At 40.8% G+C, this 23,233-nt stretch overlaps 1 protein-coding gene across 3 annotated transcripts in view; it reads left to right on the plus strand.

The window, feature by feature from the left end:
- CPVL (carboxypeptidase vitellogenic like) overlaps positions 1-23,233 on the plus strand; it is a 156,684-nt gene that overhangs the window by 51,190 nt on the left and 82,261 nt on the right. For all 3 annotated transcript variants that reach the window (XM_054558809.2, NM_001131184.1, XM_054558808.2), the window contains 3 exon segments: positions 2,335-2,414; positions 8,773-8,839; positions 22,931-23,053. In XM_054558809.2, coding sequence (XP_054414784.1) covers positions 2,335-2,414; positions 8,773-8,839; positions 22,931-23,053 — 270 coding nt within the window.

Consider the following 23,233-nt stretch of genomic DNA (forward strand, 5'->3'; position numbering starts at 1 on the left):
GACCCTGTGAGCTGTCAGTGCTGGCCTCTCCTGTCTTTTATTTTTTCCTTTTTATTAAGTACATTTAAAAAATAGATTTAGTTTTTCCTTTTCAAAATAGAATTTAATCTGTAAAATTAAAACCATTTTGAGATTTAGTTTTTCTGTTAACATGTATAATCATATTGGAGTTTGGCAATTTTCCTTGCTGCCTTCTCTCATTTCCTCATTTTTTTTTTTTTTTCTGTTGAGATGGAGTCTCACTCTGTCGCCCAGGCTGGCAGCTCACTGCAATCCCCACCTCCCTGGTTCAACCCGGTTCTCCTGCCTCAGCCTCCCAAGTAGCTGGGATTACAGGCATATGCCACCACACCTGGCTGTTTTTTGTATTTCTAGTAGAGATGGGAGCGTGGGGTGGGGGTGTTCAGCATGTTAGCCAGTCTGGTCTCAAACTCCTGACCTCAGGTGATCCACCTGCCTTGGCCTCCCAAAATGATAGGATTACAGGTGTGAGCCACCACGCCTGGCCCATTTCCTTATTTTTAATCCTATGAGATGTCCTGTTCACTGAATTAGATAACCCAGGAGGAGGAATTCATTTCTTTTCACTAACAGTTTGGGTTCTGTATATCACAGGTTATTATATAGTGCCAGAACTTCTAATCTTTCACAATCATCTAATCTTTCACATAGAGTTGTAGATATAAAAAGTCAAAATGGGTCTCCACTTATTTTTTTTAATTTTTATTTTTTTGAGATGAATCTCCCTCTGTTACCCAGACTGGAGTGCAGTTACGCCATCTCAGCTCACTGCAACCTCCACTTCCCTGGTTGAAGCAATTCTCTTGCCTCAGCCTCCTGAGTAGCTGGGATTACAGGCTTGTGCCACCATGCCTGGCTAACTTTAGTATTTTTAGTAGAGATGGGATTTCACCACGTTGGCCAGGCTGGTCTTGAACTCCTGACCTCAAGTGATCCGCCCACCTCAGTCTCCCAAAGTGCTGGGATTATAGGTGTGAGCTCCTGGCCTCCTTCACTTGTTAAGACAAGCAACATGCTTCATCTCTGGACAAAAAGTGATACTCTCCTTGGGGAGGTCTTCTGATATTGGTTCTATTAAGGTGCAAAATAGGAGAGAAACTTAGGGTCAGCTTCTACAGATTTGGAGTATCTTTGCCCTCTTAACTAAAATCTTTAACTTTTCTCACTTTTCAGATGGTCCAAAAGAACACAAATAAAAGGGGAAAAAAATGTCAGCATGCTCGTTCCCCCACCTTGTTTTGTCAGCCTTCCATTTTCCTCATCCATAACTGTGTATTTAAGTAAAAGATGAATTAAACATCCTTGGGTGTTTGGAAAACAAAAACAAAAACACAAAAATCTTTATACTAGATAGTGAGTGCGTTCCTTATGCAAATTGTTGACATAAAAATAGTAGCTTTTTCTTTTGAATTTGCAGTTCAGTTGTCTGTGAACTTCTAGGTATAAGAAAATATTAGTTTAAAATTAGTCTTAATTATGTTAAAACTCCTTACCTACTGAAGATGAAATGGCTTAATGGCCATATTTCTTGCAAATAAAGACAAGAAGGGGGAGGAGGAGGAAGAAGAAAAAGAGGAAGACAACGTATAACTACCTTTTTCTCCAGCCTAAAGAGTTTCTTTCTTTCTTTTTTTTTTGGAGACGGAGTCTCACTTGGTCACCCAGGCTGGAATGCAGTGGCATGATCTCAGCTCACTGTAATCTCTGCCTCCCGAGCTCAGGTGATTCTTATGCCTCAGCCTCCTGAGTAGCTGGGATTACAGGCGCCCGCCATCATGCCCGGCTAATTTTCGTATTTTTAGTAGAAACGGGGTTTCGCCAGGCTGGTCTCAAACTCCTGACCTCAGGTGTTCCGCCCGCCTCGGCCTCCCAAAGTGCTGGGATTACAGAAGTGAGCCACTGCGCCAACCAAGAGTTTCTTCTTGGCAGGACAGAGCCATGCAACTCTCCAGGTTTCAGAGAGGAGACAACTTTGGATCTTTTGATACTGTAGCAGGGGATGGAAAAGATGAATCCTTCTTCCTTAAATCAACATCTGGCAGGGTCTCCAGTGAGGACCAGGACAGCTCAGCCACTGACCCCAGGGCAAAGCTCTGTGTTGCTGTTTTATTTGGGCTTTAGGGGGTGGTGAGAATAGGTGGCACCCAGCATCCTCCTGGGAGGAGGGCTAAAGGCATAGTGGGGCAATGGCAAAAATCTGAAGTCTGAGCTTGGCCTTTGGAACAAGGTCATCTTCCAGTGTGGGACCTCTCTGCAGGTCCCTAAGGCATGTGTTTCTCTGTGTTTATACCTGCATGTTTATTTCTCCTGCAGGTGGGCACAGGCTTCAGTTTTACTGATGATACCCACGGATATGCAGTCAATGAGGACGATGTAGCACAGGACTTATACAGGTAAAATGCCCCTGCTTTCTCTTGGCCTCCCTAAGACCAAACATTTTTCTATCTCAATAGGAAAATTATTCTAGTGTTGGAATTATTATTGACTGAGCCTTATAGTCCAATTCCTGAAGATAATTTAAGGATATTTTCACATCCACACACAGAGCAGAATTTTTCAATTGAAGATTATTTTTTAAACCTTTCAACCAGACATCTGAAAGGTTTCTACTTGTTTTCCAAATTTGTATTTAACTTTGCATTTGCAGGGAGACAACATCTTTTCAGATATTTGTTTGTTTCTCAGGACTCTTCTTTTTATGGCTTTTGGATGCAATTTTTTACCTTTTGCTTTTATTTCATGACTTTTCGAGGCTGAAAACTTAGCTTGTTAGTCTCTAGTATTCTCCCTTCTTATGAAAGTTTTCTTTTCCTTGAAAAAAAAAAAAAAGGAAAAGTGTAAAGTTGTAAGTCTGGCCAAACAGTGTCCATATAATTTCTCCCTTTCTTTTTTCACTCATATTAATCATTGCTATTTTTAGCATTTTTAAAAAAGCAAGTGACCTTTCTTATTTGGTCAGATTTTTCCAGTCTACAAATTATTACTAGAGACCAAGTCCTAGATTCTTTCTGGTCACTAGGGCACCGCTTTATGTATTATAATAATTTACTAAAAGAACCCTAGTGGCCAGAAGGAGTTAACTAGCTCCCTACCCCACACCTCCACCAAGCACTCTGTTAATTACTACCAATCCCCAAAGCGAAAGTGCATCTAATAGGAGTCAGAGTTTGCTGATCTCTGACAAAAGCTTTCCGTTTTACTTTTCTTTCTCTCTGAGGCAGATAGGTGGCCGGGGGGGAGAGAAGAAAGAACTACTTCCAAGCCCCTTTCCCAAAGATCTCTCCCTCTGCCCACCCAGAAAAGAATATGGCTGTTGTCTTCTCCAGTTTTGTTTTTCACATGTTCCATGATTCGATCACTTCTGTTCAGTTTCTAGGGGGATGCCAAGGACCCCACACTTCTGCTTCCACATACAGTGGGGTCCTAGGGACATATTTGCCAAGATGCTGGCGGGGTGTTCCCCCCAGCACCTCCTCCCCTTCCCTCCACAGACGTAACGGACGGCAGTCCTCCTCACAGGCTTCTTCAGAGCCAGGGCCAGGGCTCTCTTGGCACTGTGTGCTCTCTTTCTTCAGATTAGAAACCTACTCCCCGCCCCCACCTCCCATCCCTCTTTGGTTTAAATCCAAACAAGCTCAGTGGTTAACTAGCAAACACCCTGAGGGCAGAGGTTCTGTATTGAAGAGATGCATCGGCCCCCTCTAAGACAGAGCATCACTGCCAAGCCGTTTCTGTCTGTCCTTCCCCTCCCCCAAAGACAGTTACAGCTTCCAGTTGCCCCTCCATATGGGGATGTCGACTGCTGACATGTGGTCCATCTCCTCTTTCCTGACATGTAAAGGGAACCTATTTCAAAGCATCCATTGTTTATAGCTGTTGTAGTTCTTTTTGCTTCGGGCTCTTAGAACTGGAAAATAGCTAATCAAAGGTGGTGCAGAAAACTGATTTCAGCTGTTTCCTTTATAGTTTACACTATTCGTTTCCCTTTGTGACCACATTCTTCTCTCCAGCTCTCCAGATGGGTGTTTGGAATAAGAGGGTCGCTTCGAAACCTGCAAATGGGCTACTACAGGTTTAAAAAGTGGAGCTTTCATTTTCTCCCTTTGAAAACCAACTTTCTTTTTTCAGAAAATCTCATTCTTTTTGACTATTAATAGTGCATGGCTGTAAGGAGACATTTACCATTCACAGTTTTCCTGCTTTTGTGTTTGGAAATAAAACTTTTTCACGAACAAGATGTGAAAATACTCTCCCTCTTTTCTTATTTGGAATGTGCTATTTAGTCACAATGCCTCTCTGGTTTAAAACAAATTATGAAATGTATTAACTTTGATTTGGAGTACACTAGCTGGTGCCACTCTCCTTCTGCCATTGTTACCAATTGCCTATTATGTGCCAGCTGCTGTTCTTGGTGCTGGTGAGACAGCAGTAAGCAGTCCTCAAAGCCCCAGCCCTCCTGGTGCTCGGTCTAGTGGTGGACCTATAGTTATTTTCTTAGCAGCCAAATGGAAGTGCTACTATAGTTTTCTCCTGCATGTTGGTTTGCAATGGGAAATGATATGTAGTGTTGCTAAACAAAGCTTCATAGCAATGCAGCTAGGAAGCAGGCTTCCTATATTAAATGAGAAAACCTCTGTGTCCTGTGCCAGGTGGAGAGGATCATGGCTCAGCCTTGCTAGATGTAGAATGAATGCAGAAGAGGCTCCCCTCGAGGGCTCCAACAGAGCAGCACTGCCAGGATTCCTGTTGCTGAGCTTGTATTGGTCCAGTGCAAGGCAGATGAGCCCCAAAGTGGGGCTTAGCCTGTGAGGGGTTTTGGCTTTGCCCAGGAAAGAATTCAAGGGTGGCCAGGTGTGGTGGCTCACACCTGTAATCCCAGCACTTTGGGAGGCCGAGGCAGGCAGATCACCTGAGGTCAGGAGTTCCAGACCAGCCTGACCAACATGGAGAAACCCCATCTCTACTAAAAATAGAAAAATTAGCTGGGCTTGGTGGTGCCTGCCTGTAATCCCAGCTACTTGGGAGGCTGAGGCAGGAGAATCGCTTAAACCTGGGAGGCAGAGGTTGTGGTGAGCTGAGATCACACCATTGCACTCCAGCCTGGGCAACAAGAGCGAAACTTCATCTCAGTTAAAAAAAAAAAAAAAAAAAGAATTCAAGGGTGAGATGGAGGTAGAAGAAAACAGCTTTATTGAAGGGGCAGTGTTATAGCTCCGTGTCTACTCCTGCAGGGCTACTGCCTAGTCCGAGTAGCAGCTTAGGGCAATTTTGCAGTCATATTTAAATCCATTTTTATTTTATTTTATTTTATTTTTTTATTATTATTATACTTTAAGTTTTAGGGTACATGTGCACCATGTGCAGGTTAGTTACATATGTATACATGTGCCATGCTGGTGTGCTGCACCCATTAACTCGTCATTTAGCATTAGGTATATCTCCTAATGCTATCCCTCCCCCTCCTCCTACCCCACAACAGTCCCCAGAGTGTGATGTTCCCCTTCCTGTGTCCATGTGTTCTCATTGTTCAATTCCCATCTATGAGTGAGAACATGCGGTGTTTGGTTAAACCCACTTTTAATTACATGCAGATTAAGGGTTGGTTCATGCAGAATTTTCTAGGGAATGGATAGTAGCTTTTGAGTCTTTGGGTCATTGCCATGGAAAGCGGTGGTAACACCTGGGTGTTGCCATCACAATGGTAAACTGACATGGCCCACAGATAGGCATGTCTTATGGAAAGCTGCTTCTGCCCAGGCCCTGTCTTAGCTAGTCCTCAATTTGATCCAGTGTCCAAGACCTACCTTTGTAGTTGAGTCCCACCTCTTACCTCAAGTCCACTGCCCATGACTGTAGGTACACTTTGCTTGGGTTTTGTTGGTATGGAACTTTTGCTTAGATTATCTGAAACTCGATTATCCTGAATGTTGCTTGTGTTTACGATTATGCTTCTGACTCCATTAGAACCAACCAGATTCCAGTGCTGTCTTTGGGTCTACAATGCATGATCATGTCCACTCACCTTTTCTGCCCTGCATCCACCCAATCTCTGTTTAAAAACTTATCTGAGGAATAATTTTCTCCTAGTCATTCTTCCTTGCAATCTGTTTCTCTTTTTGGTCCTTTAAGGTACCTTTCTGCGAGCAGAGAGTCCTTAACTAAAATTCTGTTTATGAGACAAGTCCTTGGCACAATGCCAGCAAGGTGGCCAAATGGAATCACCAAGAAGAAGCATGCTTCTTGTGCCATGTAGCTCTTGTACCTGAATAAATGCATGGAGTGTACACTTGTGAACACACATGCTTATGTATTATTATTATTATTATTGAGATGGAGTCTCACTATGTCGCCAGGCTGGAGTGCAGTGGCGTGATCTCGGCTCACTGCCACCTCTGCCTCCCAGGTTCAAGCAATTCTCCTGCCTCAGCCTCCTGAGTAGCTGGGACTACAGGCGCCCGCCACCACACCCAGATAATTTTTGTATTTTTAGTAGAGACGGGGTTTCACCATGTTGGCCAGAATGGTCTTAATCTCTTGATCTCGTGATCTGCCCGCCTCGGCCTCCCACAGGTGTGAGCCACCGCGCCCGGCCACTTATGTATTATATATATGTTTAGCAGTTCTGCTTCTAAAATTTGTAATTTCATGTGGGCTTGATTCTAGATTCTATTTTCTAGAAAATACTCACCATGTAATAAGAAGAGTTCTTGACTAAAATACAGTTAAATGAGCAAATAGCATATGTAAATCTAATTTACTAAATTTACTTTTTTCATTCTTCACTCTCTTTTAAGAAATGGAAGGGCTACCATGCTACCAAGTGCTTGCTTAAAAAAAATAGCCAGTTTTTTGGCTGTGAAATAAAAACTGTGAAATTGAAACTCGATGATAACTTCCTCAAGTGGAACTTGAGCTGGAGAATCCTGCCATTTTCGAGATAGAAGTAACCTGGGAGATTATCTCCAACCAAGATTGTCAGATAAAACACAAAATACCCAGTTAAATTTGAATTTCAGATAAACAACAAATAAAATTTTAATGTAAGTATGTTCCATGCAATATTTGGGACATACTTATACTAAGCCATTATTTGTTATCTGAAATTCAAAATTAAGCCATGTCTTATGTTTTCATTTGCTAAATCCAGCAACTCTAATGACTCTCCAGCAAATACTACAAGGAAATAAGCTTTAAGCTAAAGCCAAAGGCTTAATTGAGATTTACTATGCTAAATTATCTATTGCCATTCCAACAAGCAGGAAGAGAGAAAAGGAAGTAGATTTTAGCCTGAAGGTTGGAGAGGGAGGGGTGGAGAATGAATGCCTATTTTTATCTGCACTCTAAAGCCAGCTTATTGCCAGCACAAACATAGAAGCTATAAAATGCAGCTTCTCAGATTTAGTTGCTACAAAGGCCACTATAAATAATGAATACAGAAATACACCGAAACTCTACAGTACTGTTTAATGGTGAATTTTTATGCAGCCTTTGAAAATTAAATATAGCTAGGATCATGGTGATTGTAATGACCCAATTTTGCCTCTCTGTAACCCTTGAACTTCGCCATCCTCCTGGGTTTTCAGAGCTTCCTTGCCTTTCATCTTCCCTGGATGGCTCATGGCTTTTAGTCTCTCAGCAGGAAACTGGGCCAAAAACCTCCCCTAGCTTCGCAGGCATTGCAGTCTGGGTCAAAACACTCATAGAGCTACTGAGTTTCACAAGTTTTTGTTTTCCTTTTTTTTGAAATATTTTGTTCAAGTAAAGAATCATTTAAAAATCCACTGTCTTCTTGCTTATTATGAAATCACTCCTTGAGTCTGTTAAAATCTATTTCATCACTGAAGTGGCTATTGGCATTCTTTTTTTTTTTTTTTTTTTGAGACAGAGTCTTACTCTGTTGCCCAGGCTGGAGTGCAATGGCGCAATCTCAGCTCACTGCAACCTCAGCCTCCCTGGTTGAAGTGATTCTCCTGTCTCAGCCTCCTGAGTAGCTGGGACTGTAGGTGTGCACCACCATGCCCGGCTAATTTTTGTATTTTTAGTAGAGATGGGGTTTCACTATGTTGGCTAGGCTGGTCTCGAACTCCTGACCTTGTTATCTGCCCACCTTAGCCTCCCAAAGTGCTGGGATTATAGGCGTGAGCCACCGCCCTGGCCGGCTGTTAGCATTCTTTAGTAAATGTGTTTTTCTTTTTTTTAGCCCAGAGCCTACTGTACATTTATTTCAATATCTGTGGCCATTTGCTGTTTTTCTTTTAAATTATAGTCATCTTACAGTTTTTCTGTTCTTTGGTTATTAAAATGTGACATTCTTGGAGCTCCATCAGAAATGCTCAGAGTCCCCCACAGTGGGGGTTGGTAAGCAACTAAGATTTCCCTTACTTCACCACAAACCCGGGCTAATGGGATCATAAAGTTTGCAGAACTACCTCCAAGAATTGCTACGTAACTTGTGAAACCTGTATTATTTGCTCAAGGTGCCCTCAACAGTTAAATGATCCAAACTGGTAAATCAGTGATTTGGAAACATGCCCAGAGTATTGATGTCCACTTGTCCAAACTTCTTCTTATCACAAAGTAAGCCCACAGGTGTTGTGTAAATAAAATGTCCTACAGGAGCTCATAGCAGAGTGGTATCTTATTTCAGGTGTGAAACCTATTGCCAAAGAGTTAGATTTGATACCCTAGCATGAAGAGATCTTGAATCATTTTTCTGATTAATTTGTGTTGTTCTTGTTCTTCTTTTTGCAGTGCACTAATTCAGTTTTTCCAGATATTTCCTGAATATAAAAATAATGACTTTTATGTCACTGGGGAGGTAAGTAGAAGTCACGTTTCCTTATGTGCTTCAAACATCACCAGAACTGGCATATATTGTGAGTGTAGTTCGTTTAAAATCTACATATGTATATACATGCACACATACATATCAATATTGATTCAGCCTTTATTCAAAATTCTCCCAATTATCAAAATGCCCTTCATAATTTTTTTTTTTTTTTTAGTTGGAGTTTTGCTCTTGTTGCCCAGGGCTGGAGTGCAGTGGCGCGATCTCGGCTCACTGCAACCTGCGCCTCCCGGATTCAAGCAATTCTCCTGCCTCACCCTCCTGAGTAGCTGGGATTACAGGTGCCTGCCACCACGTATGGCTAATTTTTGTATTTTTAGTAGAGATGGGGTTTCACCATGTTGGCCAGGCTGGTCTTGAACTCCTGACCTCATGATCTGCCCGCCTTGGCCTCCCAAAGTGCTGAGATTACAGGCATGAGCCACCACGCCCAGCCCTTTCATAACATTTTTTAAATCCCAGGGCCCAATGCATGCTCACATATTACCATGGGTGCACTAGGTAGGCTCAGTCACCTGCCTTGTTTGTTGTCCTCATCATTCATGATGATGATTTGAAGAGTCCAGGCTAGGTGCTTTGTAGAATGTCCCGTATTCTGAATTTGTCTGATTTTTTCCTCAGTGCTTAGGTTATGTCAAAACATTTGAGCAAGAACATTACATAGATGGTGTGTACTTTCTGGTGTGTCACATCAGAAGGCACATCAAGTCAGTTTGTCCACTGTTGGTGATGCTAAACTGGATCACTCCGTCAAGGTGGTGTCTGCCAGATCTTGCCATTGTGAAGGCACCTGTTTATGTTTGTAATTAATTAATAATTCAAGACCATTCAAACACTGTTTCCTCAAAAAATGCCACCCAGTAGTTTTAGCATCCACTGATGATCTCTGTCTGAATCAGTTATTACACTGGGGGTGATAAAATGGTGATTTTTCTAATGTATCTTTCTGTGGGTATCACCTGGCATTCTACCATAGGGAAGATTTTTCCCTTTTCCTCCTATTACTTACTTTTAAAAATAGTACTGTGGATTCACAGATTGTTATTTCTATTTGATCTGTTAAAGTTTGTTTTATTGTTTTTGATGCTTACATTGCTTTAAATTTGGTCACTGGGAACCCCTTCAGTTGGCTCCTATGCCCTTTTGACAGGTCCCCATTAGCCTCCAAGCATGTCCTTGCTTTTTGACACAAATCTATGTTCCAGAAGCATCTTGTACTTCTTGTACTTTCCCTGCCCTAGCCTTAGAATCAGTCAGTTCTTCACAGAATGCTGTTTCTTTTTCCTGGGGAATGGCATTTAAAAAGCAAGTACTAAGCACTAAGTGGCCCATTGCTGCCGGGATGTCATTGCTTTTAGACTGTGGGCAGAGCTAGGAAACAAAATGACTTCATACTGATACCCATAATTCTAATTCCATACCACAAGGTTCTCTTCTCTTTTCTCTGTTCTGTATTTGTTTGCCTGTTCTCCCACATTGAGGGCTGTGGTTCCTAATGGCATCAGTGTGTTTCCTCTTTTGATTGCTTTTACAATATGCCCAAAATGGTTTCAGACTTACTACATGAGTACCATTACCAACAAGAAACATCAAAATTACTTTTAATATTTTTTGCTGCAATGATTTTTATCCTTAAATTGTATCTCACTACACACTTATAATCAAAGTACTGTGTTTAAAAGTTAAAAGAATTCTAATTTTTAAGGGAGATTATGTTAAAATTTAATACACAGTTACATTCATTTGTCTATGTTGTTTCAGTTTTGGGCTTTGCTTTTTTCATCCTTTTTAAGATTATTTTTAAAATGTGTACCAGCCAATCATTTGAGAACACAGGTGCAGTTCTAGGTGCTAGGAATATAATGGTGAATAACACTGAAAAACAACAAAAAAATCCATGCCCTACAGTCCAGAGAGGTAGGCAGTGATAACTAAAATATGTGCTAGGTACCACCATCAGGCAGTGACAAGTGTCACGAAAGAGATGTAGTAGGGCAAGGGCTGGAGAGTGAAGGAGGTGCTATTTTGGATAAGATTGTCTGACAAGGAGATAATGAGCAGAACCCTGAATGATGTGGTGGGGTAATTTCTGCAGTATCTGTAAGAAGAGCTTTCCTGGCAGAAGGAACAATGAATACAAAGACTCTCCAGTGGGGACAGGCTTGGCAGGTTCAAGGAAAAGCACAGAGCTGCCATGTTAGGAGCTGAGCAGAAAGAGGCCAGTGGATCCTGCAGGGCCCGGCTGCCTGTGGCAGAGTTTGGACTTTATTCTAACGGTAATGGGAAACCATTGAGGGTCCAGTGTTCACTGAAAGAACATTTAGAATTGAATTCAACTGAGCACAGATATATTGAGTATCTGCTATGTTTGAGGCACTGGACAAATATTAGGAATTCAGTGATTTATGAGATATTGACTCTGCTCGAAATCTGAAGGTCGAATAATTACAATACAGATGAAAGGGACAATTAGAGAAATATTATCTCTGATCCACGAGTCTTGAAAAAAGAAAAAAAAAAAGGAAAAAATTAGAGAAGTAACTGTAAAGACTAATAGCCCCAGGAAAGGTACCAGTAGCTACCTCAGTATGGGATCCTCAGGAAAGGCCAAGCAGAGGAGGTGACAATTAAACCGGGTTTTAAGGGTGTGTTAGTTAAGGCTCTTGGTTGCAAGTGACAGAAACCCTATTTAAAGCAGCTTTAGTGAAACAGGGCATTGATTGATTTAACGTCAGGTGTGGCTGGATCTGGGTGCCCTTAGTTTGTCATCAGGATTCTCCCTGCCATTCTTTCCTGATCTATGTACTTGGCTTTGTACTTTGCTGGTTTCATTCTCAGGCAAGTTCTTTTCATGTGGCACTCCTGTTTCTCCATCCATCCCAGGGCAGGTATAGCCTATCCATTCAACTTCCCTTTCCCAGTAATTCCAGCCTTCCAGATTCCTGAATCTCAAATGATCGACATGGATCCCATGCCTATCCTAGAACCACCAGCTGGACCCAAGTGGTTGGAATATACAAATTGGCCAGAATGGTGCCTGAGGCCCACTCCACAGCCTGGGAGGGTAGGGACCAGGATGGGGGGCCCTCACACTCTGAACCATAAGGACTGAGAGTGGGAAATGAGTGGTCTCCAGAGGAAGATCCAAGTGATGATGCCAGAGGAAGAGCTGTAAAGATGCTGGCAAGCACATCTGCGATGTCCACTTTCAGGGAGGGAAAGAGAAAAATGGTCCGAGTTTTTCCATGGGAATGGCAAGTAACTGGAACTAGCAACTTCTTCTCTCTTTCTTCTCTTTATAAGCTATTTGGAAGGGATATTCTGACTGATTAGCATACTACACTTTAGGTATTTTTAAGCCAGTTATGCAGTCAGGACGACTTAGAACCTCTCCTGGTAATTTCTGCCTGTTCCTTGTCTTTTCACCAATTTCAGAGCCAGGTTAGGGAAGTGAATAGGAAGTGACACTCCCATTATTTGGCAACAACCCTGGAAAATGCCCATTTTCCACCTCCTACAGAAGAGTGATCTACTTCGTGTGTAATGCCTTGTCTTGCAAATAATGTGGTGATGTTGTTAACCATGATGTTGATGTTGATACAAACCATGATGTTTGGCAAAGCTGCCAAATCCGAGATGAAAAATTTGACTTGGTTATTTCACATCTGCCTTGTGGTTTTATGCATATAATTTCCTAATGTGTGTAGAAAAGGACAGTTTTCTTTTTACCTTCCTTGCTGCCAGGATGAATACTTTTAAGGAAACCTGTGCCTTCTGAGTGATGAAGGAAGATGTGAGGTAGAGATGCCATTGTCAGGAGGTATCATCTTCCCCGAACTACGTGGGATACGTTCAGTTTGGGGGCACTGCTCTTTCTAGAAGAAAAAACACTAAATAATGATGCCTTGATGGTTTATTATGAATATTAGAATATTATGAATATTTCTTCAGTCTAGTTTGTCCCATCTGGGTTGTCTTCTGTTTTAAGGCCATGTGGCAGAAAAGAGAAGTGGAAGGCGTTCTGGATTAATCATTAGGAGACCTGGGATTCAGGGCTGGCTTTGCTCCTCCCTGGATGATTTCAGGAAAGTCTTTCAACCTCCCTGGGCCTCTGATTTTCATCTAACAATCAGATGAGTTGTGAAATTAGATCCCTTCCAGGGATATTTTGCTTTACTAGAAGTTCAAATTCAGTTATCTAGACTCACTCTTTAAGCATCTGTATGTAATTGCAGTTTTAACATAGTACCTACCCATTTTCCCTCTCGCTGCTGCCACCACACACACACACACACAAAAATTGTTCTAGATTTTTCAAGAAAGAAAATTCCTTTCTCTTCTAAACTCTTAATTTTCTCACGCTCTTAGGAAAGCTGAATAGTGCTGCTGAGTTTGTAGAGCCATCTTCAAAAAATAAATGCACAAATTCAGAAATGGTTTTCTGCTTTTCAATGTAAATGCACCAGACCTAAATATCTTCACATTTGTGTGCTATGAATGAGAGGAGCCTGATGCTCAAGGGGTCTGGAGCAGCTGTTCAGAACCTTGATTTGGTGTAAAGCAGTCTGGAAATAATAATAGTACCTACTGCATAGGGTTGTTTTGAGCATTTAATTAGATAACCCTCCTCAGATATTAGCATAGTGACTGGCTGTGGTGAGTACCCAACACATGATGACTATTACTACCATTCATGTTGAAAAGCTGGGCTAATATATTATGACTCCCAAGCATACAGCCTAATGCCTGTAGACAAGAGCTGAAGTGTTAATAGAAGCTCCGCTAACTCGTTGCTGGGATATGGCATTGTCCCCTCTACTCTGTGTCTATTCCTTTGAAATCATTTTTAAAAGCAATAGTTACTTTGTCTAAAAAAAAATGGAGCTTAGCAGTTGACATTAGAAGTTGTGCTTGTTTTTTATATGGACAGCAGCAAAATGTGTCAGGACCCACCCCAGGCTCCCTGCCCCACCGTGTGGACGATGGTGTGGCCACACCAGAGAAAGTGGCGTGGGCCTGCCCTCAGTGCAAAGGAAAGGGGAGAAGCTGCTTTGTCTTCTTCCTCCTCCTCTTCATTTCTTCCCAGAACACCAACTGGAATTAATTTTCTCTAAAAAGAGACAAATGTGTCTGTAAATCACCCCCCTCAAGGCATGAAAAAACATACTTCAAAAAGGGAAACAAGCTGTGTTTAATTCCCATAATTAACTTTCTTTATAAGTGTTATCCTTTCTGAGCCAGTAACTGTTAGTGAGATTGCCCTTGTTCTTGAGGCACAGACACATTTAGCATCCTCTTAATTGTACGTGAGCCCAGGTAGAAGTTAAAGCAAAACAGCCCTCACGGGAAGGCAGGCAGGTGACAGGATCAGGGGGACCGCCCATTGTTCTCTGAGCCTGTGACTTTATGTGCCGCTCAAGGGAAAGAGTCAGTGCATGTGGGAGGTTGTGGCAATGGATGGGAATGCTTCCAAACTAGCAGGGCATGTGGTTAAAACAGGACATCTCTTCTCCATCGGCAAAAATGGGCAGACTCTCTTTATAAACAGTTTTGCAACCATAATTTATTTGAGAACCCAATAGAGACAAAACTTTGAAGCTATTTAAAAATGAATTAGGGAGCTTAATGGGACACTTTATCTTCATCTGCATGGGTGAAGTCCCTGTTGGAAGTACAGTGTCTGACAACCTTTATTGAAATCATCATGGCCCATTGGGTTAGGTGGCAAGCTCCCAGTATGCGAGAGCCATGTTTGTTTGTTTTATACGATACTAAGCACAGTGCTTAATGAATATTATAGAATGGAGTTCATGCAAGGCTGCCTTTAGATAAAATAAAAATATTGTATTGATATTTCTTTCCTGCATCTTTTTACCTCCTTTTTTTTTCTTTCCTGCATCTTTTCACCTATTTTTTTTTTTTTTTTTTTTTTTTCGAGACGAAGTGTCACTCTGATGCCTAAGCTGGAGTGCAGCGTTGCCATCTCGGCTCACTGCACCCTCCAATTCCCAGGTCCAAGTGATTCTCCTGCCTCAGCCTCCTGAGTAGCTGGGATTACAGGCACGTGCCACCATGCCTGCCTAATTTTTGTATTTTTAGTAGAGACAGGGTTTCACTATGTTGGACAGGCTGGCCTTGAACTCCTGACTGAGTGATCCGCCCACCTCAGTCTCCCAAAGTGCTGAGATTACAGGTGTAAGCCACTGCGCCCAGCCCCTTTCTTTTTTAAAAATTTTTATTTTAGGTTTGGGGGTACACGTGAAGGTTTGTTACATAGACAAACACGTGTCATAGGGGTTTGTTGTACATATTATTACATCACCCAGGTATTAAGCTTAGTACCCAGTAGTGATCTTTTCTGCTCCTCTTGCCTCCCTTTCATTGCCCTTCTCTCCCTGTACTATGTCCCAGGCCCTGGGGACTCTCCTTTGGCCTCCGTTGTTTTCCAGGGCCATCCCTCCCACCTCAGCCATCCTCTCCTCAGTCTATTGTGCACAGCTTCTATTTCTCCATGCTTCTTCCATCCCTATCATGATTGTTCTGTTTCTGTCCGCCATTCTGACTTGTTATCAGCTCATTGTTCCGTAGAAAGGATCTGATAAATTAAACCCAATATGGTGGACTCTCAACATGTTTGCATTTGAGTAGAGAACAGAGCCTACCTGATGGGTAGATATTTGTAATAGGGTAATTTCAAGACTGACATGCAAACAGAGGGGTGCCAACCAAGGTGGGGTGGGAGAGCGATTATAGAAGTAGGCCTATAATTATTAGCATTCTATGTAAGCCTGTACTATCATCCTGTTAGCCTGGGCTTGGGATCATTAAATTTGATGGCTAGAAGGGATACTTCAAGAACATCTAGTTCACGTATTTTATCTGTAGATTTTACTAGAGAATATTTACTGAGAATGGACTGTATGGTAGACATCATGCTAAGCACTGTTTTATGCATTACCTCGTTTAATCCTAACAGCTGCCTTATGAAATAGGTGCTATGATTATTCTTCCCATTTTACAGGTGAGGTGACCAAGGCTTAGTGAGGTTAGGTATGCCTTACCAAGGTCACCCAGCCAGAAAGTGGAGGAGCCAGCATTGGAACCTAAGCAGTCAGACTCCAGAGCCTGAAGATGGTGGTGAAGAAATGAGCTAGTAGTGCAGCCTTGTTCACCAAAATGCGTGTTCACCAAACTGGGTGCTCTCACCTTGAACTTGCACTGTCTCTAGGACCTGCTTCAGATTCACTTTGTGTAGAAGGGAGTCAAACATCCCCTTCCATATTTTATGCTGAATCTCTAAGGTTATCAACCTTACACAAACAGAAAATAAGTTCTCTAGCTTCTTGAATGTCTCTGTCTTTCTGGCCAAGACTGTTTTAATCATAAAGACTTGGCTTTGATCATTAAGTTTTATAGAATAAGTGGAAGTTTCAAGTGATATAAGGACTTGAAGTCTTTGGAATGCAATTATTTCTCAAGGCTTGGAACTTGCTGAATTTTATTAGATAACATTCAAGCTGTTTTAACTCTTGAACCTATGACAAATCTCCATTTTCAGTTATGTTCATCTGCACTTGCCAATATTTTCTTTTAGAATTGAAAATGGATTTTTGACTATTTAATGAGTTTAATATTACAAAAATCAAGGTTTAAGCTGCAACCGAAGAACTGAACAAGGGCATGTGGAAATGTTTGCAAGTTGGATCTCTGGCTTTTGGACAGCATATCCAAATCAAATCAATACATATAGTGAGGTTGCACGGAAAAGAATATGAGTAAATCAGAAGTCATTATAAGCTTTGTTGGAAATGAATTACCATGCTGAAGCAGGCAGCATAGAGACATAAATAGTACCTGATTAGATGAGATGTTTAGGTTGAGAATGAGAAATGCTAAGTTACATCTATTATGCAGCTTCATCCTTCTGAATTGTATCTACAGTTAGCAAACAAAGATTCAGTTTGTTGACTGTGGCCCAGTGTGTTCAGACTCTTTATTTAAAAGTCAAATTAACTGTAGTCTCCATTTTAAACAAAAGGGTTTATTCATCTCATTGAGTCACCTGGCTTCACGCTGGATTTCTCCAAATTGGCACTGAACTCACAGTAGGTGGGAAAAGGATGCATCTTGTTCACCTATGCTTGTCAATGATGGCTTTTTCTTTTTTAAGGAGTATCTTCTCAATAGAAAATAAGAATATATCATTTGGGAGGCAGCATGTATTTTTGCATAAGTTTATATGATTAAAAATTGGCTATAGATCGAAATGTTTTTGCTATATGTCTATGCCTGTAGATTTTGCAAGTTTCTTTTTAAGCCCGTATTAAAAAAGAAATAGATGCTTTGATAAAGTCATATTCTTGTTGGAAGGCTTTTTTTTTTTTAATTGCAGCAGTATGGTCTTGAAATTAGATGACGCATGGTCTAGAAATGTCTAGGAAGTTATAGAGATTACCACAACCCTGAAATTCCAGCTTTCCTCATTCATTAATTTTCTGAACTGGCCATTTTAAGGCCACACTTCTGTCTTCAGAGAAAATAATGGTACTGAGGAAGTAAGATTCTACCCTAGGCTAGTTGAAGCCAAGGTAGGTCACCCTAGCCTAGTCTTGTCCTCATGGTGCCCATTACACCGAGGTTTTCACCAGGTTTTGTGGCTTTCCTGGGGTGTTCAATGTGTGTATAAAGTTCTCTTTGAGGCATTGAAGCTGTCTTCTTCCCTCTGGTCTTCTCCCATAAATGGGTGGCAGCTGTATTGTAGTCTGTGCCTGGGATGAGCTGGAGAACAAGGGAATGATATGACTGATTCCAGAAGGGCAGTGTGCCTTGATTCCTTCTGGGGATACAGAGGAGATCTCGCCAGCCCAGTAGTGAATTCTTCAAAGAAGGATTTTTTTTTCTTCTGTGTAGCTGGGGAGAGTGGGGTTCAAGCAGGGCAAGGAGCTTAGAATGACCCTCAGGGTCCTCAGTGTACCATTGCTGAAGTTGACAACTCCCTCTTTCCACCTGCCAGGCAAAGGATGGGAACTAAGGCCTGTGGATGGTGAAACTTTGTGTCTAGGTTTAGCTGTGTCTCATTTCAAAAGCCATTGCTCATTATCACTGACAAAGTTCTGAATTTTTTCACCATGAAATGTGTACCTAGAAGCAAGGCAGAGAATGAGTGTATAAGTGTATCTATTTTTTTTTCTACTAAACTTCAGAGAAATGTAGTCAACTGAGAGTAGCTTAAACAATAGTAACTGCTACCATATGTGAAATTTCTGTAAGAGGACATTGTTTCCATTTTAATATTATTCTCTGACACTATTTGTTTTCCTCTGGAGGAGCTGACTGAAGCTGGACTTTAGCTATGAAATCTTTTTCCCTTCCTTGAAAGTAACCAAATGGTAGATTACAGTAAGTAGGCTGTGAATGTTGTTGAAACATATAAGAAAAGAGAGATTCAGGCAAAAGACACAATTACAGTTTTTCTCTACATCCAATTTCATTGTGTTTTTACACATCTGGATAATTAACCAAACATTGCATTCTCTCCATTTTTACAAGTACAATGTGCTCCTCACAGGATTTCCATTAGGCTGGGAAAAAAACATCGCAGACCAAGATTCAAAACTACTATTCAACTATGATGTTGAGGCCTTTTTCTCTCCTGGGAGAAATAAAAGATTGAGAGCTGGATTCTGAGATCCTTCTGATGTAGGAGGAGAATTGGAAGTTTATAGCCTCTTTAAGCTCCAGCAAATACAAGCATGTACAAACACACCCTAATACCTCTGGTCCTTCTTGTTGGAGGTGAGGTAGAAATATGGTCACCATGGGAAAAATTAACCAAGTAAAAGCAGTGCTGGAAATTGCAGCTTGAAGCTCCTTTAATTATTAGAAAGGAATAATAAGGGCACCCTAAAAATTCTGATGTGTTGAGTGCTAATCTAGTTTGAATTCTGTTAGATGTATTATGTTTATCTGGCTGAGTTTCTCATTTGAAGGTCACTGCCAAATCCTAAAATAGTATGTGTTCAGATAATTTCTGGCCACACTTTTCCTCTTTCTTTTTAAAATTGCTTTGGTATTGCTCTGAGCTTTTATGAGGCCAGGGTCTGATCCCATGTTAGAAGGTTAGTGTTAATTCACAGACTTCAGGGGCTTCATTGACCAGCTGCTGCCCACACTGGTGAACACCATGGGGAGGTCAGAGAAGCCACGGGACCAAGAGTTCTGGTTGTTGTTGCTGTTTTCATTAGAACTCAGAACAAAAGAAGCAATAGTTCATAAAATTACAGAATCACTGTTATAAGCCTAAGGGACCATTTAGTCAATTTCTAATCCATAAGGCGGTCACACCTAAATTCTTCTCCTGAAATATGGGGTTCTATAAAATATATACAGGAAAAGGCAAATGAGGTAAAATAAAACATACTTAATTTATTACCTGGTTGTCTTTTGAAGTACTTAATGGCGGTCAGAGAATCATTAAATTGAGAAATAAATGATTCAAGAAGAATAAATGAGTCTGATGTTGCCAAAAAAAAAAAAACTATCTCAACAAGGAGAGCGAAAATAATTGAAATTTTATTACAATGTTTCAGTGTCTGTTTTCCATAAAAATAATTCTATAATTGTCTTCTCTGTGACAGCCTGAGTCACTCAACCAATGGAATGATTAATGAGAAAGGCAATGACGGATTTGTCACACTGACACAAAGCAAGGAAGTGTGTGATAGTCATTACAAAGTTAAAGAAAAAAAAAGGAGGTAAAGATCATCACTGTGAGGTTGGCAGATGTGGACTGAATATTGAAGAATTTCATTTTGGATATGGTTATAGTACTACTCATCTCACTGTTTTGTTTTTCATAAATGATCAGCTTAGCAAGCTTGGAGTAGATAAACCCAAGATGTAGTTCCACCTTGGGGGACCTCAGACCCATGGTGTATTCCAGGACCATTGACTGTCAATGATGGCTTTTTTTTTTTAAGGAGTATCTTCTCAATAGAAAAGATTTCATTGACTGAAATGCAATTAGATATGACAAAGGGGAGCTGCAGAGACAGCCAAGCCAGGGTACAATTCCAGCCAGGCATGTGAATGAAATGCATGGGCCCTTGTTTTCATCACTGTAAAATATTGGAAAACAATTTTTATCTTAAATTGGCTTAAAGTAGGTGAGGTAGCCTGGCTCATAGTAATGCTCAAAAACTGAGTGGGTGTTCCTTCTTAATTCCCTGCCTGGATATATCCCAGATACCCAGATACACATGATGGTTACTGCGGGAAGGTGCCATAAAAATGCAGATGTTTCAGCCTACGTTTGTCATGACTACCTACATAGCAACTTAAAGTACATGCCCTTCCATGTCAGAAAGGGTCAAGAGAGATGTTTTATTACCAGGTCTTATAACAAGAAAATTGGAGTGATAATATCACTGGAAGATAAACTTCTTAGCATTTGTACCAATTTCTGATAGGGGAAAAGTATTTAGAAGCAACACCAGATAAGTCATTCATTTATCAAGTATGTTTTTATTTACCTACTTTGTGCTAGGCAATGTATACATTATAGAAATTGTAATCTAAGAAATGGTAAACTTTGCTTTATCATGTGTCAGGCATGGTTTCCGTAATATAGTTTTGAAAGAAATTGTGACCTTTATGAGGGGAAGTTTTGTGCTTTATTCATTTTTGTGTCTCCTCAAGTATCTAGTATAATGCCTGTATTAGTTCATTTTCACGCTGCTGTAAAGATACTACGAGAGAGAGGGAGAGAGCATGTGCAGGGGAAACTGGCTCTTTTAAAACCATCAGCTCTCGTGAGAACTCCCTCACTATCATGAGAATAGCATGAGGGAAACTGCCCCCATGATCCAATCACCTCCCACCAGATCCCTTCCTCAACACGTAGAGATTACAATTGGAGATGAGATTTGGTTGGGGACACAGAGGCAAACCATGTCAATGTCTTTGACAGAAGAATTGCCCAATAAACTATCATTGAATAAAGACTATATAATAATACATTTTTACCAGTAAAATGGTTACTCAGGGAAATGTGCTTTTTTGTCATTTTACAGAAATTGTATTTGATAAATGTTCACTTATTGTCACTAACAAGAGAATGTAGCACAGTTAGACAACAAACCAAATTTCAGACATAGGAATACACCTTTATATTACACAAGGAAGCTAAAATGTACTTACAAGTATGAATGGATAAATTGCTTTGATTCAATACTTTACCTAAATAATTATTATTGCACAAGAGAGCTGCATAAATGAGGAGATCCTGGATAAATTACATAAATGACATCATTGCTTGGAAGGAGTTTAGGTTTTGGAGTCGGTCAGCTCAGGTATGATTCTAGCTCTACAACTTAACCTCTCTGAGCCTCAGTATCCTCATCTTGAAATGAGAGTAATGATTATCTTCAGCATATGATTGTGATATGGATAGAATAAGAGCTTTTGGGGTTCCCAGCCTTTGAACTACAGACCCCTGGAGGGCCTTGGAGATGCTGTGAAGGGTCTGTGAACTCACAGGTGTCCACATAATGTCTCTAGTCTGTTTTGAACATAGATGCATTGCTCTTTTGCAGACGTCTGTAGATTCATTTTAAGATTCATTCATTCAACAACTACTTACTGAGCACTAACAAATACACGCATCAGTCATAGTGGACTCAAGTAAACAAAACAGACAAAGGTCCCTGTATTCACGGATCTTATATTCTAGCATGGGTAGGAGAATAACAGTATATAAGATAAGTAAGTAAAAGTTTGTTGGAGAATGGTAAGTATTAAGGAAATATTTAGGAAAGAAAAAATATAGGAAATTGAGGGAATTTGCCATATGGGGGCCTGTGAGAAGAGCATTCCAGGTGGAGGGAATGGCTGGTCCAAAGGCCTGGCAGACATGTGCCTGGTATGTGCAAGGAATAGCATGGAACCCAATAGGCTGGAAAGGAATGAGCGAGAGGGTAGCAGGGATTGAGGGTAGAGAAGGGAGCAGATCATGTCAGTCCTTACGCCTTTGCTTTTGGGAAGATGGGAAGTCATTAAAGGATAAGGGCAAAAGAAGGAGGCCAATGAGGAGTCTACTGCAGTCATCCAGGCCAGAGATGATGTGATGGAGAAGGGGTTGTGAGAAGACATTGGACTCTGGACAGATTTTGTTAGAATAGGTAGAGCTGACAAGCTTGGCTGATTGACTTTTGTGGAATACGAGAGAAAGAGAGATATAAAAAATGGCACCAAGATTGTTGGCCGGAGCAGCGGAGAAACAGAATTAACATGAGTTGAAAGGGAGGCTGCCTCAGGGTTGGGGATTGGGAGCTTTATTTTGAACGTGTGCAGTTTAATATTAGACATACAAGTGGAGATATCAAGAAGGCAACTTTTGATGGAAAGAATGCAAAATGCAAAATTATTTGAAAAATATTGCTGAGTCAATAGTAGCTCTTCCAGCACAGTCTTAAAGTAGAACTGTTACCATGTTTGTTAGGGAAAATATATCTACAAAATATTCTGACCTTGAAAAAGGACCTTGTGCTGGAAAAGGTTGGAAATAGAGATGAGTTCAAGTGAAAATTTTAGTGGCCAATAAATATTATTTTCCTTTTCTGCTTCTCCTATTCCTTTAGTACATGTTGATTTCAAAATTTGCAGCATTATCAGATTTTGAAATCTTAATTTTAAACTTGAGATTTTTTTCCCTCTAATCTTTGAACAGAGCTTTCTGGTAAGAGATGCCTAACACATGGCAGAATTGTGTTCTCCCAAGTTATTTTATTTTGGAAGGAAATTAGAATGTTCACTTATTACATGTTCACTTGTGAATTTTTGTGCATCAAACCTGTGCATGTCATGTGGTGCTATTTGAGACGACAAAAGAATTGGAAGACAGAGGTTTTTGCTATTATGGAATCTATAATGTGGGGTTAAGAAACAGATGGTATACCTCATGTGGAAAGATTGCTCCTTCATTGTTATTTTAATCAACTTAAGTACATTTAATTTCACTAGCATCCATTTGTGACTGGCCATTTCAACATCTGTCCTTCTCAGTCTTATGCAGGGAAATACGTGCCAGCCATTGCACACCTCATCCATTCCCTCAACCCTGTGAGAGAGGTGAAGATCAACCTGAAAGGAATTGCTATTGGAGATGGATATTCTGATCCCGAATCAGTAGGTGTCTCCTTCTGACTTTCTATTTTGTCTCTTAGGGGGATTAAATGCCTTTTGATCAGATGGAAGGCTCCTCTTAGAGGTCTAACTTGATAAGGGAAATGCCGGTTGACTTTATGACTTAAATCTCCTAATTTTTACCATATGTTTCAATGTATCAATTTACTGTGTCAGCTTACA

Source organism: Pongo abelii, chromosome 6, assembly GCF_028885655.2.
Source record: "Pongo abelii isolate AG06213 chromosome 6, NHGRI_mPonAbe1-v2.0_pri, whole genome shotgun sequence".
NCBI lineage: Eukaryota > Metazoa > Chordata > Mammalia > Primates > Hominidae > Pongo > Pongo abelii.